A 22,778-nucleotide genomic window follows, 5' to 3' on the forward strand; every position below is an offset into this window, starting at 1 on the left:
GCACTGCCTCTGTCTCTGTAGTAGCCATGGACACTGTGGTGGCCTCAGAGCAGAAGGCACAGAATAACAGGGCAGCATCACAGGGCACCAACACCAAGGACCTGAGGCCGCCGCCTTTAACCACGCCACAGTGCAGGAGAGGGCCCTGTGCATTCTGCCCTGGGAGGCGCCCACAGAAAGCCACCCAAAGGGCTGACCTTGGTGTTCAGGCACACCTCTGATGGGGCTCCTGTTTCTGGAGGGCAGGTATGGTGAACGCTTATCCCCAGGACTGGGCTTTGCACATCATCTCTGCCCTGGGTGTCTGGGGACCAAAGTTCTAAGCGGTGCTTATTGGTGTTTGCAAGAAAAGAAATTTGTTTTGTTTTGTTTTTTTGAGATGGAGTTTCACTCTTGTCACCCAGGCTGGAGTGCAATGGCACGATCTCAGCTCACTGCCACCTCCGCCTCTTGGGTTAAAGAGATTCTCCTGCCTCAGCCTCCTGAGTAGCTGGGATTACAGGCATCCGCCACCATGCCTAATTTTTGTAGTTTTAGTAGAGACGAGGTTTTGTTTGCCATGTTGGCCAGGCTGGTCGCCAACTCCTGACCTCAGGTGATCTACCCGCCTCAGCCTCCCAAAGTTCCGGGATTACAGGTGTGAGTCACCGCACCCAGCCAAAAAGGAAATTTTAAGTGCACATGTGTTATCTTTAAGAACCATGATTTAAAAAGAACAGTAACTCCATATAAAAAGAGGTTTATTTTGATGTTAGAATCATCTAGTGATTGAACAAGATTGGACATGAACCCACCCAGGCCCAGGGCTGGGCTGCAGAGCAGCTGCCGCTGACATCTGTGTGGATTTGACATGCAACAGGGAGCACTCACGTGCTCGCTGGCCATTGTGCTTCGAAACATTTTTCCAGCGGATGGCTGTGATTGCAGTTTTCAGATGTGCTCTGGCCTCCAAGGACGTGGGGCCGAGGGAGTGTCCTCTGTGTAAAATGTGCTGTCCTGGGAGCTTCCCAAGGGACATCTTGGGGCATCTGAGTGATTCCCAGGGAGGGCAGCTCGGCCTTCCTCAGGCTACCGCTGCAGCCGCCGCTGGCCATTCTCACCAGCAATCAAGCACAAAGCGTCAGAGTCTCTGCGAACCTGGCTGTGATGATAAGAACCAAACGTTCTCTACTCTAAGACTTGTATGCAGAATACAGAAAACTGCAGTTAGGAACACCCTACAAAATTGAACAACAGTATTTTCCAAAAATATTTTTTACATCACTTTAAATAATTTACAAAAAGCTACAAAAATCATATTTACCAGGACACGTCTGTTAAATAAAAGTTTCATGTTGGTGTACATATATACAGGGCTATGTATAATAGACTGTTTCCCCTCCCTGCAACCACAGAACCAACACACACACGCACGGCTACACGCACAGCTACGCCGCTTTCCACGAATGCACGGAACCCAGGACGCGAACCCACAGCCCAAGGGCTTAGACCTTCACTACTGAGCTGCCGCCACTGTCCTCCGTGGAGGTGTCGCTGAAGTCACTGGCGTCACTGCCCAAGGCGTCCTGGTCCTGGTCATCCCGGTTGATGACCCTTCGTCGATACCTCAGGTCTAAAATGCTTTCCTCCGAGCCCAAGCTCGTCCTGTCAAGCAAACTCAGCCCTGTCTGTGCCTTCCTGCTTGGCCAGGGGCCGCCATCCTTCTTTGCCAGCAAGTGTGGGCTTCCAAAGACAGGGCTGGGTCCGGCCTGGGCCTCCCTGAAGGCCGAGAAGGAGGGGCCCTGCAGAGGCAGCCCCAGGTGGGGGCTGAAGAGGCCAGCCTGCCTGCCCCCCCAGGAGACACCCTTTCCAAAGTGGAAGAGCTGGGTGGACAGCAGCGGCGAGAAGCCCGCAAGGGGCAGGCTGGGCAGGCCCCGGGCGGGGCCCTCAGACCCCTTGTCTCTCTCGCTCCCGACGCCCCCCCTCCACACTGCATCTCTGCCTTCGGAGCGCAGCACCCACGGGCTGGGCAGCCGACTCTGGTGGGCGAAGTCGCTCCAGGGCGGTGCGCGGTCGGCCTGGGCTCCAGCGTCCCTCTCAGCTCCCGGGCTGGGGGTCAGGAAGCTTGGGCTCCCGCAGCCCATGTGAAAGGTTCCTCTGGCGCCTCCTGCCTCGGTGCCCGCTGTGGCACAGCTGGGCAGCTGACCAAAAGCACTTTTGGCAGCAGGCTCAGCCCCTCGTGGGCTCTGGTCTTTGTGAACATAAACATTTCTCCTGCTCACTGCGAGCCCCTTGGCGGAGACACCGCCACTCCTGGACGGCGCCGGATCCCCTCGGGCCGGAGCAGCAGGGAGCCCCTTCCCGCCCTGGCTGAACAGACTGGCTGTGCCCTGTGCTCCTGCGCTCTCTGTGCCTCGAAGCCCTTCGGCCAGATGTGGGACCGCCCTGGCCCTCTGGCTCCGTGTGCACACGCCAGGTGGTGGGGCCGGCTCCTTCCTGCACAGCACCTCTGGCCTGGCTGGGCCCCCTGTCCCGAGAGCGGTGGGGCCCTCTGCCTGAACTTCTGCACTGCTCACTGACTCCTTGGCCTTTTCTGCCAAAAACTTCCTAATCTCCAGTTCGATGCTATCGTCGCTGTCCACTGAGCTGCTGTCATCAGACAGGGAGCCGGGACTGGGAGCTGGGCCCTGGGACTCCCTGGGGAACGGATTCCCTTCGGAGGCAGAGGTGGAGGCGGAGGCAGAGGCGGGTCTCCTCACCCGGAAGGCCAGGGCTGCGTCCTGGCTCCCGGCGCCCTCCTGCTTCATCCTCTCTGCCATGCTGCCAAAGACACTGGGGGGTTTCTTCCCGGGACCCTCGCCACTGTCTCTCTTGGACTTGGAGAGGCAGCTCTTCAGCACCGGCGGGTCCCTGTCTTTCCAGTCTCTCTGGAGCCCGCCCAGCTGCTCCAAGAAGTGCGTCTGGGCTGTGCTGAACCTGACCTTCTTCCTGCACGCAGCCCTGGGCTCCCTGCACCTCTTCTTGAGCTTCCGCTTGGACCTTAACAAGTCCTTGATGGCTGTGTCCAGGTCCTCGTCACTGTCCAGGGAGCTGCTTTTGTCTTCAGAGCTCTCCCTCTCATCTAGGCGCCTCGCCTCGTCTGTCTTACCCTGGCCCTGTGACACGCGAGTGTCGCCAGGCACCCTGGCGGCGCCCTCCCCTCCCGGGGCCTCGCTGGCTTTGCCCTGGATGGGCAGGTCTCGCCCCTCATGGCCGGGCTCAGCTCTCCCCTGGCTGTGGTCAGCATCCTGGCCACCGTCTTTCACCACCTCCCGCGTTTTCTTGGGCGTGGATGGCCTCACATGGCCACCGCCTCTACGCTTCCTTTTGCAGCCCAGCAGTGGGTCTGGTGTTTTAGAGAGAGGGGCCTTGTGGCCACCGGTCTGGCTGTTGAGGCCAGGCGGCAAAAGTGGACCCTGGGCAGCCTGTGGGCAGCTCTCACCTCTGGCCAGCAAACTCCCTGACTGCGCCTTGAGGGCCAAAAACGTCCGGATTTCCTGCTCGATGCTGTCATCGCTGTCCACGGAGCTACTGTCGCCGTCAGAGCGGGAAGGCACGTTCGGGGAGTAGAAGAGTGGGCTTGCAGACAGGGACCCGTCACTGCCCTCCACAGGGGCCGGCAGGATCGTCTTGGAGATGTCCAGGATTGCTTCTGCGCACATCAGCTCAGCAGATGTGTCTGCCCGGCACGAGGACCGTTCCACAAACTCACTCCTGGAAGCAGGGCTCGCTGGAGGTGGAGCTTTGGTTTCCTTCAGGAGCTTGGGGGAATGGTCAGCGTCCAGGCCCCCCGGACCAGGGTCCGTGGTCTTGGTGGCCACTGGCTTCTTCTTGCTGGGTGTTCTCCTGTGGGTCTCGGGCAAGGCACTTTTTGTGGCGCTGCTTGTGCTGTGTGCAGGAGGGTCAGGGGCTCTCTCCTCTCGGAGCTGGACCCTCTGGGGCGGGACCCCGTCAGTCTCCTTTCGTGTTTTCTGCAGCTGGTACAGCTGGATGGCCTCCTCAATGCCGTCGTCGCTGCTGGAGTCAGACGCCTCGGGCGCCTGTGCTGCGCTCATGACTCGCTTTCCCCTCCTTGTGGCGCTGGTGCTCCTTTTGATCCCACTTTTATTCTGTGCTGCTTCTGAAGGGTGGCAGGGGGTTGCTGGCTTCGTGCTGCCCTCGTTCTCCTGCGTGGTTGTGACCTTGGACCTGAGGCTTCTGGGCTGCACGTTCATCTTCGCTAACCGGGGAGGTTTGCGGAAGGCGAACTCCTTCTGGATGCCCATCAGGCCCTGCCGATGCACCACCTTCGGAGGTGGCTCTTGGTGGGATTTCGAGAGTGACTTGGCTGAATTTTCATTTGTGTCTGGTTTCTTCTCCACTGACCCATCACATTTTTGGGTCTCATGCTGTCTCTTCTCATTCAGAAACTGTTCTATTTCCGCCCTGATGCTCTGCTCAAAGGAGTCATCGCTGCTCACGCTGGCCGGGGAGGCGGAGCCCTGGTCCTCGCTGGATCCCACCTGGCTGCTGGGGCCACCACCTGATCCAGGTACAAGTTTTGGGGGACACAGGGCAGTCGGGGCACTGCCGTGAGCCGGTTCCAGCTTACATCTACTGCCTCCGCCTGCGGCCCTGGAAGGCTGGGCTGCGCCCGGCTGGGCCCCGCCGGCTCCGGGCTGTGCGGCTCCACTCTTTGCCTTCAGGTACTCCTGGATGGCCTCCTCAATGTCCCTGTCCACCGAATCATCGCTGTCTGAATCTAGCACCAATGGGCCAAAGTCTGCAGTTTCCTCCTCCCCCATGGGGTCAAAGTCAGAAACGAGACCACAGGCAGCCAATGCGGGTGGCTCCTTGTGCACGGTGGGCTTGGCAGCCGGCCTGGCGTCGTGGCATCCCTCTGCCCTGTGGCCCCTCTGCGCAGCGCGCTCATCGCTGGTGCCCCGAGCAGCCCCGTCGCGCTGCAGAGTGCTGATGAGCATCTGCACCCGGGCGCTCACTGACGCGCTCTCCACGCCCTCGTCAGCCTCCGAGAAGCACCTGGGGAACCTACAGCTCCCTGGTGGGCCAAAGGCCTCCCATTTGGACTGGAGAGCAACCACTGGAGAAGCGTTCATGAGAAACATTCTAGCAGACGGGGAGGGATGTGCAGAGGGGCGATGCTTTATTTCTCTACCGGCTTCACATCCTGGGCGGAAAGAAAGCACATGGGCATGATGCAGCTAAGAACAGCGATAGCTGCCAATACCAAGTGAGGCCCCAGAGGAACAGCATGTCAGGCTCATCGAGTGGAGAGAGTTGGGTGGAGCCCCACGTCCAGCTAGCTGGGTGTCCTTGTGTGACTCACTCATGCTCCTGGGGCCTCCGATTCCTCAGCTGGGAAAGGAACAATTTACCTGCTCCAGCCCGGGGCTGCTGGGAAGATTCAGTAAGGTTTCCAACCACCCTCCATGGTGCCGCCCGGGGCACGCACGGTCATCACCTCCCCATGCTTCCCTTCTCACTCCAGGCTTCCACCTTCTCTGTAAGAGGGGAGAGGTTTTATTTACCTCCAAAGGTTGGCAAGCGGTACCCATGAGACAACGTCTGCAAATGCTTCTTTGCAGGTTAAAAAGGACAACTATAAACCCAGGATCAGCACGCCGTCATGCGTAGGTTCATTCTTGACCCAACCAACAAGCTCCTGGAACAGAAAGTTGTATGATGTAAGCCACTCAAAACTTACTTCCCCAAACATCTTGAAGGGCTGCTTTTACTAAGCCCTCTCTGTGTTAAATGTCAAATGTAAATTTGCCAGGTGGTCTCATGGGACTGCATTGTTATTCTTAGCTAACTAGCACAGAAGTCACCCTGAACACAGTGATGTCCCCCTTCTCATCCTGTGCTTCCAGATGTCAGACCAAAGGTGGCTGCCTCAGCACAAATGCTGGGCTGAGCTTGGGATACTTTGAAGACCTGCTCACGAAAGGCCTGGGGATTGCCACTGCAGGGAGGAAGCTCAGGTGGATGGCAGTCACTTAGAACAATACCAGGGATACTGCACAGCTATTCATTCTTAACACGTTGCTCTGATACCCACTTGCCTACCCCAGAATTGCAGTGCAAAGTGGTTCCTATGCAAGCGAGCCCCCAAGGCTTATGGACACTGAACTCCCCTTGGCTCAGAGGCTGTGGCTGCCCTCAGGACCGCAGCAGTGGGCGAAAACCGGCCCATATGTTTTGCCTCTGTTATGGATTCTTCTTTACCAGGAGCTTTCTCTGTTTAACCAGTCGCTTCCTTCCTGACAAGCACATAATCGGGTATTTACACGCCACCATCTTTTCACAAAAACATGAGGCTGTGGCCAGGTGTGGTGGCTCACGCCTGTAATCCAGCACTTTGGAAGGGCGAGGCGGGTGGATCACCTGAGGTCAGGAGCTCAAGATCAGCCTGACCAATATAGTGAAACTCCATCTCTACTAAAAAAATACAAAAATTAGCTGGGCATGGTGGCACATGCCTGTAATCCCAGCTACTTGGGAGGCTGAGGCAGGAGAATTGCTTGAACCCGGGAGGTGGAGTTTGCAGTGAGCTGAGATCGCGCCACTGCACTCCAGCCTGGGCGATGGAATGAGACTCCATCTCAAAAAAAAAAAAAAAAAAGAAAGAAAAAGAAACAAAAGGTGAGGCTGGCCACACCTGCACACAGGTGAGCCCCAAAGAGGTAACCAGCAATTAACCAAGGGGTGAGACAGATTCAGAAGTGAGTCATTTGCTAGCACCAATTTGTGCCCTAAAACGGAAATTAAAATACAAGAATTACTTGAAATTACTTGAAATTCTCTGAGTCCAGGGTTGACTGTGATGAAACGGCAGCCAGTGTTCCCACACGCCCAGAGATCAGGTCCTCATCACTCCACTTACACACTGAGGCATCCTCTCTCTGCGTTTTCAATAGACTTTTGACTACCAGAATCAAAGAGTATCAGAGGCATCTAATTACAGGCTGAAGCTACAGTTCATAATTTTTTTTTTTTTTTTTGGAAAGAAATATCATTAACTTAAGGGCTCAAAATTAACTTTTGAAGGAACTTACTCTAAGACATTTAACCACAAGTACAAATATATTTCACTTAATGTATTAAGACAAATACATTTAACCACAAGTAATGTATAGCTATCCTGGACAGCGGATCTGATGCTGGCTGAAGTGATGGGGATGGGGCACGTATGTGACGTTATCTGTTAGTTCGCAAATTCTGGCCACCCACTGCAGCCCATGACATCCCCCATAAAGTCACCTTCTGGAGAGATTCTCCACTGCCACAGAGCACTGGGGGACCAACAATGCGGGAGGGGCTCTTTCACTGGCTAGCAGACCCACGCCTGCCTCACTGTAGGTGTTATTCAAATTGCCTCTGCAAAATGACAGAAACGACAAAACATTTCCATTAGCCTTGGGCTGAGGAGAGTCTAAATTAAGACTATTAACTCCTTAAACAGCAATACTACCTTAAGAATACTACCTTAAATACTACCTTAAGAAAACGGGCCCAAGTCAGTGTCTTTATACTAGATGACAAGGTCGGGGAGGGGAGTTTTCCTGGGGAAATACTCTGTTCTCCACTAGCCACGTTTACAGCTTCTGACTGATTGCAGAGAGGGCCTGGGCACCTAGTGAACAGTTTTCTAAGCTGTCAAATCACCTAGTTCAAGAATGGTATTAAAAAATCTGGCCAGGTGCAGTGGCTGACGCCTGTAATCCCAGCACTTTGGGAGGCTGAGGCAGGTGGATCACCTGAGGTCAGGAGTTTGAGACCAGCCTGGCCAATATGGTAAAACCCCTCCTCTGCTAAAAATACAAAAATTAGCCGGGCATGGTGGCGTGTGCCTGTAGTCCCAACTACTGCGGAGGCTGACAGGAGAATTGCTTGAACCTAGGAGGCAGAGGTTGCAGTGAGCCGAGATCGTGCCACTGCACTCCAGCCTGGGAGACAGAACAAGACACCATCTCAAAAAAAGAAAAAAAAAATTGAGGGGGGTCGTCTCCCCAGGACAGCTTGTGGCTTTAAAACATTATGTGAGATGAATCATTCTTGAAAAGCGCCCTGGGTCGGGGAACTTGGCTCATACCTGTAATCCCAGCACTTTGGGAGGTGGAGGCAGATGGATCACTTGAGGCCAGGAGATCGAGACCAGCCTAGCCAACATGGCGAAACCCCATCTTTACTAAAAATACATAAATTAGCTGGGCGTGGGAGCCCACGTCTGTAGTTTCAGCTACTCCAGGAGCTGAGGCATGAGAATCGCTTGAACCAGGGAGGCGGAGATTACAGTGAGCTGAGATCAGCCATTGCACTCCAGCCTGGGCGACAGAGCGAGACTCTGGCTCCAAAAAACAAAACAAAACAAGAAAAGCCCCCTAATCAGTCCTTAGAGATAGGTGTGGGCCCAAGCCAGAGGTGCAGGCTTTGTCAAACTGTTGCCTCAGGATACGGTCTTGAGGGTGGCTGTGGGGACACCCAGCACCTGCACCCCAAAGCCACACGGTGTCAGACTTTAGGAAGCGGTGGAGAACACTCGGGTACCTTCTCGGTCCAGACATCAACCTTCTGGAGAGAACCAAAGCACCCACACTGGGCCCTCGCCATCCTAACAGTCTGCCCACCTGTGAGAAACGCCCCCAAATACTCTACATTTCTCGGTTGGCTGAAAAGCAGCTCAGCGAGCGGTCTTACCTCCCAGGTGGGGTTTTCCCCCAGGGTAGGGAGGCCAGGGTCTGCAGGCCAGGGAGAGGAGCCCCGGTGCAGGAGCGGGCGGGGCAGCAGGAGGGCCCGCTCCAGCCACCCAGAAGTGGGCGTGGGCTCGAATTCAGCTCCCAGCCTTCCAGAAGCTGCAATTTTACAACCTCACTACAAACGTCCCCCAGCAAAGCTGCACCGCCATTTCCTGTGCTTGGGAACTGGAAGCAAGGTGAGCCCCTCCCGGCTGCCCCCGCCCGACCTCCCCCGACTCCCAAGCTCGGGCTACTCACGACTTGCGGGCTGGGCAGGGTCCCCCACGGGAGCTCCCCTCCCCGAGGGCGCGCTCGCCCTAGCCGCCCGGATCGGCTACCTGGTCCTCGGCCCGGCGGGAGCGAACGCCTCCCAGGGAAGAGGCCGGGCCTCCAAGCAGGTCTGCACCCCCGGAGTTATGTTTCTGGGATCCGAGGACTCGCGAGCTTGGGGCCCGGGAGAGCGGCCACCCTCCCGGAAGCTCCGCCTGGCGCAGGGCGTGAACCGCAGTCTCCAGGCCGGCCGGGCCGCGGCCATTCTCGGAGGGCAGCGGCCGCCCCGGGCCGGGCCCAAGCTCCCCACCGCGAGCCCTCACCTGCGCCTCACCTGGGGCTCCAGGAGCGCGGGGCGCGCGGACCGAGAGTCGCACGGAGGCCAGAGCCAGGATCCCCGCCCGGGGAACGGAGCAGCCCCGGCGCCGATCCCCGTCCGCCTGCCCCAGGGAGCGCCCGCCGCCCGCCCGCCGCGGCCTGCACGGCGCGCCGGCCCCGGCCTGGCTGGCCCTCCTGTCCCCGGCCTCCCAGCTTCCCAGCCCCCGAGCCCCCTGGCCCCGGCCCTGCACCCGCTCACCTCGGCCCGTCCCCCGTCGCCCGCCGCGCGGACCCCGCCTGCGCCCGCGTCCCACGTCCCGGGGGAGGCGGCGGGCCGGGGGCGGGCCGGAGGCTGCAGGGCCAGCGCGCTCCGCCCTCGGCCGGGGCGCGGGGAGGGGGCGCAGGGGCGTCCGGCCGGGCCCCCCGCCTCCCCGCGCGCCGCCGCTGCCGCCGCCCCGCGCCCGGGCCGCGCCGTGGGAAGCGCGGGAGGGGAGGGGCGGGGCGGGGGGCGGGGCGACCCCCCCAAGCCGCCCCCTCCCCGCGACCTACCGGGCGGTGGCGGCGGCGGCCGCACTCCGGAAGCCGTGCCCGTGGCTGGGCATCATGGGAATGGCACGGCCGAGTTCCGGGGGAGGCGCGCGGCCCGGCCGGACCCCCGCCCGCGAGAGCGCGCCCACCTGCCGCCGCGCCCGCGCCCCGGGGACACCCCCGCCCCGCCCCGCCCGGTTCGGACGCGGCCCCCTCCGCGGGGGTGCGGGGCGAAGGCGCTTGGGCCGGGCCGAGCCCCGTGCTCCCCGCCTCCCGTGCCGCGGCCACCTCCGGGGGGCGCGCAGGGGGCGCGGGGTCGCCGGGAAGTTCTGGGCGCGGGGGGCGTGGCCGTGGGAAAGCGCTCGGGGCCGCGGGGAGGGAGCGTGCGGGGCCCCGGCCGCTAACCGAGTTCCTCCCCGAAGTTCACGCGGGGGCTCCGGGCTGAGCCCGGCCTGCCCGCCCCTCCAGCCCCACAGCCTTGGGCTGGGGTCGGGGGCGGCCCCCGCGTGTCCCCGCGGCTGCCCCACCCGAGCTTGCGGCGGGGAGTGGACGCAGGGCCTGCCCGGGGCGGCGGCTCCTCGAGCACACCTGCCGCCAGGTTCGGGGGAGGAAACAGTTTCTAGGAACTGCCCTGGACCTTGATGTCGCTGCTGTTTCTGCTTCTGCTGTGCACTGACCATGTGACCTTGAAAGTCTTTCCAGTTCTGTTTTATAAAAGGTCCAGGGTGTGTGCCCGAGGCTGGCGGTGGCCTGGGTGTGCTTAGCATCCCCGGGCGGCGGGGAACAGGCAGACCCGACTGGATCCTCCCTCAGCGCCCACTCGTGGAAGGGGCAGACGGTGCGCAGGGCACCGCGCTGCTTCTGTAAGCCTCCGGGCCCTGATCCACACGTGTCTGGGAGATGAATTTGTGGGTTCGGTTCCTGTCTAGAAAGTGACAGAGATTTGATCGGATCAAAATCAGAGACTTGCTTGGAGGGGTACTTCTAGTCATGCCAGCCTGGGAAGCTGGAGGGCCAGTTTTGGGGTCAGGAAACCCATTAAAGAATTGTTTTAATGCCTTCGTGAACTTTTTCAAAAATCAATTTTTTTTCTCATAAAATAATACTCTTTCATTACCAAACTTTGGGGAGATGATCTAATTAATAAGGTGACTTCCCAGAGACATGGGCTGTTAAGGTTTTGGCATGCTGCTTCACAGTTTTTAAAACAGTGTTGTGATGAACAGCTTTCTTGATGCGTCCTTAGAGCGGCTCTGAGCAGTTCCTGCGGGCAAATCCCTAGAAGAGGCCGGCGGGCCAAAGACTATGCTGCATTTTGCCAAAATGCCCTCCAGAAATACGGGGCCAGCCTGCCGTCCACCCACTGGTGAGCGGGCATGCCCGCTTGCCTGTCCTCTTGCCAGCCCTGAGATACGTCATTGCCTTATGTCTTTGGCAGTCTGATAGGCGAAACAGCCGTTTTCATCACTTGAATCCTAATTTCTTTGACTGCTGGTGATGTTGAACATCTTTTCATTTTATTATTGGCCATTTGGAATATTGTCTGCCTGTGTTCTTTGCCTATTTTTTATTTTTCTGTTGGGCTGTGTGTCTTTTTCTTAGGTATTCTAAGAGCTTGTTACCGTAAGGAATTTAGCTCTTCTGTGTGCCCTATCCTACCTACTCTGTACAAGAGCGTAAATGCAATGTATGGCCGGGCGCAGCGGCTCACGCCTGTAATCCCAGCACTTTGGGAGGCCAAGGTGGGCAGATCATCTGAAGTCAGGAGTTTGAGACCAGCCTGGCTAACATGATGAAACCTCGTCTCTACTAAAAAATACAAAAATTAACCGGACGTGGTAGCGGGTGCCTGTAATCCCAGATAATTGGGAGGCTGAGGCAGGAGAATTGCTTGAACCCAGGAGGTGGAGGTTGCAGTGAGCCGAGATCGTGCCACTGCACTCCAGCCTGGGCGACAGAGCGAGACTCTGTCTCAGAAAAAAAGTGTATTGTACAACAGTACAATAACACAGAGTATCGTACAGTAGTACAATATACTCTTGTACATTGCATTTATTTTTCCGTCATTTTTCTTTTGACTTTGGATTTTGGTTTGTTTGTTCAACCTTTTTTTTTTTTTCTTTTTTTTTTGAGACAGGGTCTTACTCTGTGTACACCCAGGCTGGAGTGTAGTGGCGTGATCACGGCTCACTGCAGCCTCTGCCTCCCCAGGCTCAGGTGATCCTCCCACCTCAGCCTTCCCTGTAGATGGGACTACAGGTGCACGTCACCATGCCTGGCTGGTTTTTGTAGTTCTTTGTAGAGATGGGGTTTTGCCATGTTCCCTAGGCTGGTCTTGAACTCCTGGGCTTGAGTGATCCACCCTCCTTGGCTTCCCAAAGTGCTGGGATTACAGATGTGAGCTACTGTGTCCTGCCTTTTTATTTTTTTACTACGCACAGGTTTGAAGTTCTTCTGTAGCTAAATCTATCAAGTTTTCTTTTGTGGTTTCTGGCTTTGGGGTAAGGCCTGGAATAGCTTTTACCACTCTAAGATTTCATAATCATTCACCAATTTAATCCCTGCATTCCAAAGTAAGAGAGCAGTGGAGGGCATGGAGGGGTGTGACCTAGGGCTTTTGGGGGATTCCTGGGCCAGAGTGTGTGACATGTAATAAACAGTTTCTCAAAACAGGGAGCACTTGTACTCCTTTTTTGAAGCTACCGACGTTCAGAGATTGGTTGTTTGGTGCTTTTTATTTTTTTATTAAATTCTTAGGAGACCTCAACAGTGCCTTGTGAGGCCTTCATTGGAGGAACAAGGAGGGGCATCTGTCATTGTCAGACTCTCCTGTTGTGAGAGGCGCTGGCCTTGGCCTTGGGACCCCCAGTCAGGCTCCTCACTGTGCAGTCCGTGCCTCTGGGGGTCAGCACACAGGGTCACCTTCATTATCCGCCATGGAGAAAGTGAGGACTCCTGGCATCTTTCCACCCAGCCCGGGGCTCTGCTGTCCATGGGTGGATGGGCGGTGGCAGCAGGGACAGGTGCAGTGGGCTGCACGTCTCACCCGAGGGGCTCTGGTGGGCTCTTGGGTCCCTGTGTGGCTGTTGCTCCCCTCTGGGCCTCTGCTTGGCCTTCTGTGAAGGGCACAAAGAGTCCATTGGGACCACAGAAAGGTCACTCTCCATGTGGAGTGGAGAGACTGCTTGGGAGAGATGGCTGAGGGCCTGCTGGGGACCAAAGTCTGGGCTTATAAAGAAAAGCCAGCAGTTCCTCTGTTGCTCTTTTCCTTTACAGAATTAGTTACATTGTCATAATCAAAGAAAACTCAAGCGCTGGGCTCAGTGGCTTATGCCTGTAAACCTAGCACTATGGGAGGCCGAGGAGGGCGGATCGCCTGAGATCAGGAGTTCAAGACCAGCCTGGCCGGCATGGCGAAACCCTGTCTCTACCTAAAAAAAAAAAAAAATACAAAAATTAGCTGGGTGTGGTGGTGCACACCTGTAATCCCAGCTCTCAGGAGGCTGAGGCAGGAGAATCGCTTGAACCTGGGATGGGAGACTCTGTCTCAAAACAAAAACAAAGAAACTCGTGAAAGAAGGCAGCGTTTCCCCCCACACAAGGAAGCTCCACAGTCCCCCCGGGAGGACCCAAGGATGCAGGCGCCCCAGACCCTGCTGGCAGGAGGACACCGTGTCTGTTGGGAGGTCATCCTGCTGTGTCTGTTAACTATAAATTGCAGGTCACATTTGAGTTGCTTAGCCCTTCATCCTGAAGTTACACGCACAGTTTGTCCAGGCACGCGCCGATAAGGACTGCTCCAACCTTGTCAAAGCAGACCCCCGTGAGTGACCAGATGGAGAGAGTGAAATGAACCCTGGAACCTCCTGCACCGCTGGGCCTCTGCTGGAAGGGAGGCGGGTCAGTGTGCCCCAGTGCAGAAGGAATCCGGGGAGCATAAGAAAGTGGAAAAAGCTTGCAGCAGAATGATGTAAAGTGTCACCCCGGTGCACTTTCAGAATCAGGGTGGGCTGGCGCGCCACCTGGCAGAACATGCACGAAGATGTCAGGACCCGTGTGAGCAGCCTGAATGGAAGGCCGGCAAGGGGGAGGGGACGTTTTGGTGTTGTCTTTTGGTGTTGTCTTCTTTTATACCATTTAAATTTTCAAAACGGTGAGCACACCGGTCTCATGCCTGTAATCGCAGCACTTTGGGAGATGGAGGCGGGTGGATCACTTGCGGTCAAGAGTTCGAGAGCAGCCTGGCCAACGTGGTGAAACCCTGTCTCTACTAAAAATATAAAAAAAAAAAAAAAAAAAAGAAAGAAAGATAAGCCAGGCATGGTGTTGGGCCCTGTAATCCCAGCTACTTTGGATGCTGAGGCAGGAGAATTGCTTGAGCCCAGGAGGTGGAGGTTGCAGTGAGCCAAGGTTGCACCATTGTTACTCCAGCCTGGGCAACAAGAGCAAAACTCCATCCCAAAATAAATAAATGAATAATAAATAAAATAAAAAATAAAATGGTAGGCACTGCTCTCCCATGTACATAAACCGACTCACATAGGCTGTTTAACAGAAGGACATGAATATTCATGACTGTGAGCACAGCCCTGAGCACGCTGGCCTGTCCATGGAGACCCACCACCAGGTGGGGCAGCTGACACTCTCCATCCGGACCCGGAGCCCGCAGAAAGGGGGCCAGTCCCTTCCCACCCGGGTCCAAGGAGCCCACTTGATTCAATCTTTAGAAATTCTATTTCTGCAAAAGAATTTTCGAAACCGTTTACCCCAGAAGTGACTCTGCATGGCTTTATTTGGGTTTGTTTCTTGATCGTTATGTTCTTAGAGTTTTCCTGGCGTGAATTTTACCCAGTTTATTACTTACAATGTCAGGGGACAACGTGACTTGATGATGATCTGTTTATGAGGGAGCATTTTAAGCTGAAGCAGAACATAAGCCCCCGAGACAGAATTATTCAGGAGACCCCGCGTGCATCATCAGTGGGAAACGAGGACACGTCACCTTGGATTTATTCAAGAGCAGGGTGCCTCCAATTCAGGATCTGGGAGAAAAATGACTTTCTCGCTCTGATTCCTTGCAGAAGATACACTGGGCAAGGGCCCTTATTCTTACTAGACACTGTTTCTACGTTTGCTCCTCTCTTCAAACAGGAGGGCCTGAAGGGGCCAGCGGGAGTGTGGCGGGACAGGTGACCCTCTCCTCAAAGGCAGGAAAACCTTGCAGAGAAAAGGCAAAGGTGACAAAGGCCAGAGGAAGTGGGCATCCCTGAGCCAGACGACCTCGCGGACAGGAGCCTGCCCAGGGCGGGGGAGCTGCATGGACTTGACAAGGCCATGTGTGAGGGTTTGGCCAGGGGCACCCCCAGGACAGGATGGGGCAGGGGGCAGCCGAGCGGACACACGGCCATGATGGAGGCTTCAGCTGATTCTCAGGGGGCCCTGGAGCATGGCAGCCCCTCAGATGGCCCCTGTCAAGGAAACTGGCCGGACCTTTACCCTCTAAACCCCCTGCACGGCCACTGGACGTGGGCTAGCCCTGGGGGACCTCAACCCGGGACTGTCATTTGGGCTGGGCAGCCGGGGACCGTGGAGTGCTCCTGCCCTGAAGGGGGCCCAGGAAGCTGCCCTGTGTCACCCCAAGTTCCCCAGGACCCTCCTTCCTTGGGAAGCAGCCACTGGAATCTTTTTCTTCAGAAACTCTGCTAGGAGCTCACTTTCTCCATCTCTTAGGCGAGGAGTGAGTTCACTTGTTAAGTCTCTCTGAGAAATGTTTTCTCAACCATGTTCAGTGGAAGAGGCTGCTGCAGCCGTGTCAGAAATGATAAGCCGATAAGACTTAGCGATACAACTCTGAAATAGAGTGTTAGCAATCAAGGTTAAAATGATGGCGAATGTGATGAGGGAAACGGATTCTGGCAAAACCTCTCACGAGGAAGTTTCTGCACTCTTGTTAAATGAAGGTGGTGCAGAGTAAAAATGAGAAAGGTCACGGTTTTCTTGAGTCTCAAAAATTTCCCGTAGATCCATGGAAATGATTCTATTTCAGTTTTCCTTTGGCAGAAAGAAGAGGGACTCCACTGCACGTTCTCTGAGTTTTGGAAAGGCAATACAGAACGTTTGATATTTTTGTATAAAAACCTACTCATGATGTCCTGAATCACTTTATTCTGAGGTAGGGGAGGGTAAGGAGTCTCCGCAAGTCTTGATACAGATTTGTAGTTTCTGGCTGGGCACAGTGGCTCACACATGTAATCTCAGCACTTTGGAAGGCTGAGGCAGGCAGATTGCTTGAGCCCAGAAGTTTGAGACCAGCCTGGGCAACATAGCGAGACTCTGTCTCTAAAAAAAAGGAAAAAAAAATATGTATATGTATATTTATATCTACATCTGTAGACCCAGCTACTTGGGAGGCCGAGGTGGGAGGATCGCTTGAACCCAGGAAATTGAGGCTGCAGTGAGCTGTGATCATGCCACTGCGCTGCAGCCTGGGCAACAGAGCAAGACCCTGTCTGCAATATCGATCTATAGTTGTTTTTGTACGTAGCAGTTTGGCGCCGTACAGAAAAGTAGGGCTGCATGGAAGCTGTACCTTTCACCAGCCCAGGACCATCCAAGGCCAGAAGGCATTGAGGGCTGAGCATCGGGAAGAGACAGGTGTCCCAAGCCCCTCTGCGCCCCAGAAGACTGCCTAGCTTCAACCTAAGGCAACCTTCAAAACCACTCCCGCCACAGTGCAGCAGTATTTCCCGGGAGAAACATCTGCCCATTTTTCTCTCAGCCTGGTAGTCATGAAGGGAGATGGCAAGTTCTGCTTTGATGGATCATGACACCCTGAGCTCATGTTAGAAAGGGAAGGGAGATGGCCTGGGGTCTATTTGTGGCCGCACACAAAGCTGGACCTTAGGGTGGGCTCCCTTTGCCACCTTATGGCCTTCAGAAGGTCCCATCTGTGATGGTGGGTCCGGTGAGGAGGGAGACCCGTTTCCAAGGGTCTCCCTTGCGGAGACGGCCGGGAACCGAGGGTGAGCACAGATTGGGGGTGGGCACAGCCTGACGAGGGCGGCTGCTTTGGGTTTTTTCCCTCCCTTGACTCAGAAGTTCAGATGCAGTGTTTCCCTGGGAGTCTGGGCTTTTAATTTTTCTCCTTTCCTTTTTAAGTTTTTGATAGCAGTGTTTTGTTTCACTGCCCCAAGTGGGACCGATGAGCGGGGTGCTACTGTGTGGTCTCCCCCACATCTGACTCACCTCAGTGTCCAGGATGGGAGCAAAGCACGGGTGAGCTGCCCCGCCAGGTCCCTGCAGAGGTGGTGCATGCATGGAGACAGCTGCGGGTGTGGAGGTGAAGCACTCCCATTCCAAGCCCATTGCCCAGAGGGGAAGCCGGGGGACAGAGGTGAAAGCACTCCCAGACCAAGCCCGTTGCCCGGAGACCCCTTCTTGTTTCCGTGGCAGCAGCTGCCGACCTTTCCACCTGTGTTCCGAAACCAGCGTCTCTGGTTACAACCGAAGAGGTTGCTCAGTCACACTCCTGAAAGGCAAAAGGAGGTTGGCCAGTAAAAAAGACGTAGACCCTAAATGTAGTTCTTAGTGTGGAAGCCACAGGAGAACTTCCGGTGTGGGCCACGGGGATCGCCGAGGCTTTTATGCAGGTGGCTGAGCTGGGTGACCAGCTGCCTGGTTAACAGTTGGGCAGAAGTGACCTATTGTTGTGCTCTGTGCTGTCTACTTAAACAGCTACCGCACATCAACACAGCAGAGACTGTGATGTTCTGCTTGGCATCAAGTGAAGGCATTCGGGAGTAAGTTTCACAACAGAAGACAGGCTCAGAAGCAGATCTGAGTTGGGGGAGAGAGGCGGCAACTAGTCAGGCTCCCTCGAATCCCAGACTGTGATTATTATCTGCAGCCTCTGCCACCCAGGATGAAAGGGGATGGAAAAGCCGAGCATATCCTTGGTGAAAAAGCCACTCCTGCTCTTACAGGCTGGAGCAGGACGTCTGACACAATCCCAGGTCTCCATGGAGGCAGGGGCATGGCCGGCAGCTGTAGACCATGGCCTCCGGGCTCTGGCGTGGAGGAAGAAAAGGAAACCAGCACAGAATTTTTTTTTTTTTTTTTGAGACGGAGTCTGGCTCTGTCCCCAGGCTGGAGTGCAGTGGTGCGATCTTGGCTCACTGCAACCTCTGCCTCCAGGATTCAAGCGATTCTCCTACATCAGCCTCCCGAGTAGCTGGGATTACAGGTGCTGGCCACCATGCCAGGCTAATTTTTGTATTTTTAGTAGAGACAGGGTTTCACCATGTTGGCCAAGCTGGTCTTGAACTCCTGACCTCATGATCCACCCGCCTCAGCCTCCCAAAGTCTTGGGATTACAGGCGTGACCCATTGCGCCCGGCCAGCACAGAATATTTTTAATTTAAAAAGGAGGGGGCTGCTTTGTGAAATGTTTTCTTTTTTTTTTTTTTTGAGACGGAGTCTTGCTCTGTCCCCAGGCTGGAGTGCAGTGGTGCAATCTTGGCTCACTGCAACCTCTGCCTCCAGGATTCAAGTGATTCTCCTACATCAGCCTCCCGAGTAGCTGAGATTACAGGTGCTGGCCACCGTGCAGGCCACCATGCAGGCTGATTTTTGTATTAGTAGAGGTGGGGTTTCCCTATGTTGGCCAGGCTGGTCTCCTGACCTCAGGTGATGCTCCCTCCTCGGCCTCCCGGGGTGCTGGGATTACAGGTGTGAGCCACTGTGCCCAGCCCAACTTTGTGAAAATTCTAAAGAATCAAGAGCAGACTGGGAAAGTGGGACCTTGGTCTTTAAGGCTCAGCTTAGGGAGGTGACAGCTGTCTGCAGCCGTGTCTAGGAAGTGGTCCACGGTCAAGGGAGAACTCTGGAATCTGAGTGTGGAGGAAGGTATTGCACAGTCTCCAGACACCCCCAAACATTTTTTCAGAGCCATCTGAGAACCGGCTCTGTCTGGGTCACTGCAATAGACAGGGGACACAGCTTGAGGTGCAGAGGACCCAGCCTGGCCCTGAGGCTGAACCATCTGAACAGATCCTGAACAGTTGTGGATGCAGAGCTCTGCTGCCCTGAAACCCCAGGATGGACACAGGAAGATGAGCCTGTGCTTTGTACACCAAAGAAAATGACTGAGGAGTTGCAATCTATTGAGAGGTTTATTTTGCCGGGGTTGAGGATGTGCCCAGCAGAAAGTGTCAGCAAACCAGATCCACAGCTTCAGGAGAAGGATGGGCTCCACGGGCTAGGTGGATGGGAAGGAGCACAGTAGGAGCTGTGGCCTGCACGATTTCCAAAGACGGTTTGAGAACTTCAGTATTCAAAGAGGAAAGAGCAGACAGTAGGGGAAAATGGAAAGGAAAAAAACGGGAGGGTAGATAAAAGAGGCCAGCGGTTGCATTCTTTTGAGGCGTTGATGAGCCTTCCCTGAATCCCCGTTTTACATGTGAAAGGCGGAAGAGGAACAGTGAACTGTGCATTCATCCTGTGCTCAGTGAACCTGCATCTTTATGTAAGAAGAACAGTAGAGGAGGGAGTCAAAGATGCGTTTGTCTCTGGTGAGCGGAGGGAAGACTTCTAGCCCTGTCTTTGTCCCATACCTGTGCAGATAAGCTGTTAATTTACATTGTCAGGGTGAAATTCAGCAGAACTCTGTTTTAGGACAAAGTTCTTGGAAAAGAAAAAAAAAAAAGATGTGTGGCCTGTAATCCCAGCACTTTGGGAGGCCGAGGCAGGCAGATCACCTGAGGTCAGGAGTTCGAGACCAGCCTGGCCAACATGGTGAAACCCCATCTCTACTAAAGATACAAAAATTAGCCAGGCATGGTGGCACACGCCTGTAGTCCCAGCTACTTGGGAGGCTGAGGCAGGAGAATCACTTGAACCCGGGAGGTGGAGCCTGCAGTGAGCCCAGACCATGCCACTGCACTCTAGGCTGGGCAACAAGAGCGAAACTCCATCTGAAAAAAAAAAAAAAGATCTTGGGGACCACATGGTATTTCCTTGTGAGCAAACAGTGAGGGAGACCCCCTGGGGAGGGGAGTGGCCTTCTGTCTTTGCATCTGTCTGTTTAGGAAGAAACTGGGAGGTAGTTTTGGGTGACCCAGTTCCCAAGCTTAACTCTTTTTTTTAGCATAGTGAGTTTCGGGTCCTGAGATTTTTATTTTCCTTTTACCTCTTTAAGGTGGAGGAGAAAGAAACTTCTCAGGGATTATCCCAGCACATTATCTTGTCTTCCTGGGCTTGAGATAAGACAGAACTGCCTTTTGGGCTGCCCACGTCCCTGGGAGTCCCGAGACCCTGGGTCATCTGGCCGGGCTGATGGCAGAGAAAGCTCCATTAGAAATGTCCTGCTCCAAACCTGGGACTCTTATCCTGTCTTAGTAAAACTTGTAAAAATGTGATGGATACATTACAATCTCTGTAACCTCCCAATGAGTTCACCTTGCCTGCTGTGTAGACAGAGCCATTTTATCAAGACAGAGGAACTGCAGTGGAGAAAGAATAATTCATGCAGAGCCAGCTGTGCAGGAGACCGGAGTTCTGTCATTACTCAAATCAGTCTCCCCGTTCCGGGATGAGAGTTTTTAAGGACAGTGTGGTGGGTGGGGGGAGGCCGGTGAGCCAGGAGTGCTGATTGGTTGGAAATGAAATAGGGAGTCGGAGCTGTCTTCCTGCACTGAGTCAGTTCCTGGGTGGGGCCCACAAGATCAGATGAGCCAGTTTATTGATCTGGGTGGTGCCAGCTGATCCATCAAGTGCAGGGTCTGCAAAATATCTCAAGCACTGGTCTTAGGTTTTACAATCGTGATTTTATCTCCAGGAGCAGTTGGAGGAGAGTCAGAATCTTACAGCCTCCAGCTACATGATACCTAACCATGATTTCTAATCTTGTGGCTAATTTGTTACAAAGGCAGTCTAGTCCCCAGGCAAGAAGGGGGTTTGTTTTGGGAAAGGGCTGTTATTCTCTTTGTATCAAACTATAAACTATTAATAAAAACTAAATTCCTCCCAAGGTGAGTTCAGCCTACACCCAGGAATGAACAAGGACAGCTTGGAGCTTAGAAGCAAGTGGAGTTGGTTCATCTCTTTCACTGGCTCATAATTTCGCGACGGTGGTTTCATCTCTACCCTGACGATACCTTTTAGTTTTCTTACCCACTGGTGTCGAGACTTAATTGAAGACCTCACACAGACAAAATAACATGGAACCTGAGACCTTGATTTGTGAGGACAGGTTTAAAGTGTATTCTGGAGTTGGTGCCCCCACCCCAGGGGCCGGCTCAGAGGGCTCACTTTCCCACCTAACTGCAGGGGAACCAGAGGCTGCTGACCTGGATCTCACCTTGACAGAGGTCTTGTCACCTTCCTCCTTGGCTGGAGAGACAGACTGTGGATGCTCTCCTGCTGGCCACCCAAAAACAAACAGACAAACAAGTATGAATGAGGAAAACTTGAAGAGGCCCTACGTGCCAGAGGTGGGATAGCTTGAGATTTGGTGAGGATCATTGTAGTGGCTCAAAACCCATAAAGAAGTTTAAGTCCATGAGTTCACCATAATCTTAAAACAAACAAAAAAACAACAAATTGATCATCTTTGGAGGCTAGCAATCCATTCATTATCTTAGAGACAGTAAGTAAAAATTCAGCATTGTTCCTGCCCATATCGGGGAGTCTTTTTTTTTTTTTAAGCAATCCAACTAATAAATGAAAAAAGATTGGGAGGCCAAGGTGGGCAGATCACAAGGTCAGGAGTCTGAGACCAGCCTGACCAACATGGTGAAGCCCCATCTCTACTAAAAATACAAAAATTAGCCGGGCGTGGTGGCACATACCTGTAATCCCAGCTACTCGGGAGGCTGAGGCAGGAGAATTGCTTGAACCTGGGAGATGGAGGTTGCAGTGAGCTGAGACAGAGCGAGACTGTCTCAAAAAAAATTAAAAAAAAAAAAAAAAGAATGGTAGAATTAGAATATCACCATTTTGCAACCCCTGGTGAATGAATGAGTATAGGTAATGCAGCCACTGATCCCTCAAAAAGGGGGAGCATCCAGCTTCTGTGCCCCTGATAAAGAGCTGCACGGCCTGGGTGTGACTGAGCCCCTGGCCCCAGCCCCTGGCTCCAGCTGCCTCCTTGCAGGAAACCCACTGGACAAGGGAGGGGGTGTTGATCTGGAGCTGGAGGGGCAGCCAGCAACACTCTCACTGTGGGGAACTTGGCAGGGGGTGGCCCCAGGTATTCACCATATCAACTGTAAGGAAAAGAAAGGGATGGCGTGGAACCTATAGGGGAAAAGAGATTTAAAAGACGCATCAGATAAAAAAGTGGCCCTGACTAAACTGTCATGTTTAAAGATAGAGATATCAAATAATTTGACCTAAATGAAAGTGTAGAGAAGCACAAGGGAGAGAAGACCCTGTCAGGACGGTGACGACTTTGGGGGCTGGGAGAGGGCCGTGGCCATGGGGGTGCCGTGGAGGGGTCTGGAGTGGCTGGTAAAGCTCTAGGCTTGCGTGGTGGTGACAAAAAGTGTCTGCTCTATCAAAGTCCATGAAGCTTGGCCGGGCACGGTGGCTCATGCCTGTAATACCAGGCTTTGGGAGGCCAAAGTGGGAGGATCGCTTGAGCCCGGGAGTTTGAGACCAGCCTGAGCAACATAGTGAGACCTCATCTCTACAAAAGATTTAAAAATCAACAGGACATGGTGATGTGCACCTGTAGTCTCAGCTACTCTGGAGGCTGAGACAGGAGATCGCTTGAGCCCAGGAGGTCGAGGCTGTAGTGAGCTGTGATCGTTCCACTGCACTCCAGCCTGGGCAACAGAGCAAGACACTGCCTTAAAAAAAAAAAAAAAAAAAAAGGCAGTTGCAGTGGCTCATGCCTGTAATCATAGCACT

General features: G+C 54.5%; 1 protein-coding gene across 10 annotated transcripts; it reads right to left on the bottom strand.

The window, feature by feature from the left end:
* Positions 1–723: 723 nt before the first annotated feature.
* PPP1R26 (protein phosphatase 1 regulatory subunit 26) lies at positions 724–10,292 on the bottom strand. 10 transcript variants are annotated; one of them, XM_063636773.1, is made up of 5 exons: positions 9,601–9,739; positions 7,279–7,395; positions 6,811–6,943; positions 5,547–5,680; positions 724–5,185 (listed from the first exon to the last, which is right to left on the bottom strand). In XM_063636773.1, exon 5 carries the CDS (start codon positions 5,121–5,123, stop codon positions 1,485–1,487), a length of 3,639 nt encoding a protein of 1,212 aa, XP_063492843.1. In that variant the 5' UTR covers positions 5,124–5,185; positions 5,547–5,680; positions 6,811–6,943; positions 7,279–7,395; positions 9,601–9,739; the 3' UTR covers positions 724–1,484. The 10 variants fall into 10 exon arrangements, with proteins under 10 accessions (XP_063492843.1, XP_063492842.1, XP_055126403.1 ...); XM_063636772.1 differs by lacking the exons at positions 6,811–6,943; positions 9,601–9,739 and adding an exon at positions 10,275–10,292; XM_055270428.1 differs by lacking the exons at positions 6,811–6,943; positions 9,601–9,739 and adding an exon at positions 9,891–9,941.
* Between the last annotated feature and the right edge of the window lie 12,486 nt (positions 10,293–22,778).

Source organism: Symphalangus syndactylus, chromosome 3 (genome assembly GCF_028878055.3).
Source record: "Symphalangus syndactylus isolate Jambi chromosome 3, NHGRI_mSymSyn1-v2.1_pri, whole genome shotgun sequence".
Taxonomy (NCBI): domain Eukaryota; kingdom Metazoa; phylum Chordata; class Mammalia; order Primates; family Hylobatidae; genus Symphalangus; species Symphalangus syndactylus.

Bases quoted from the DNA above. Each gene is read 5' to 3' on its own strand.
- PPP1R26 (XM_063636772.1), bottom strand. From the start codon at position 5,123: ATGTTTCTCATGAACGCTTCTCCAGTGGTTGCTCTCCAGTCCAAATGG.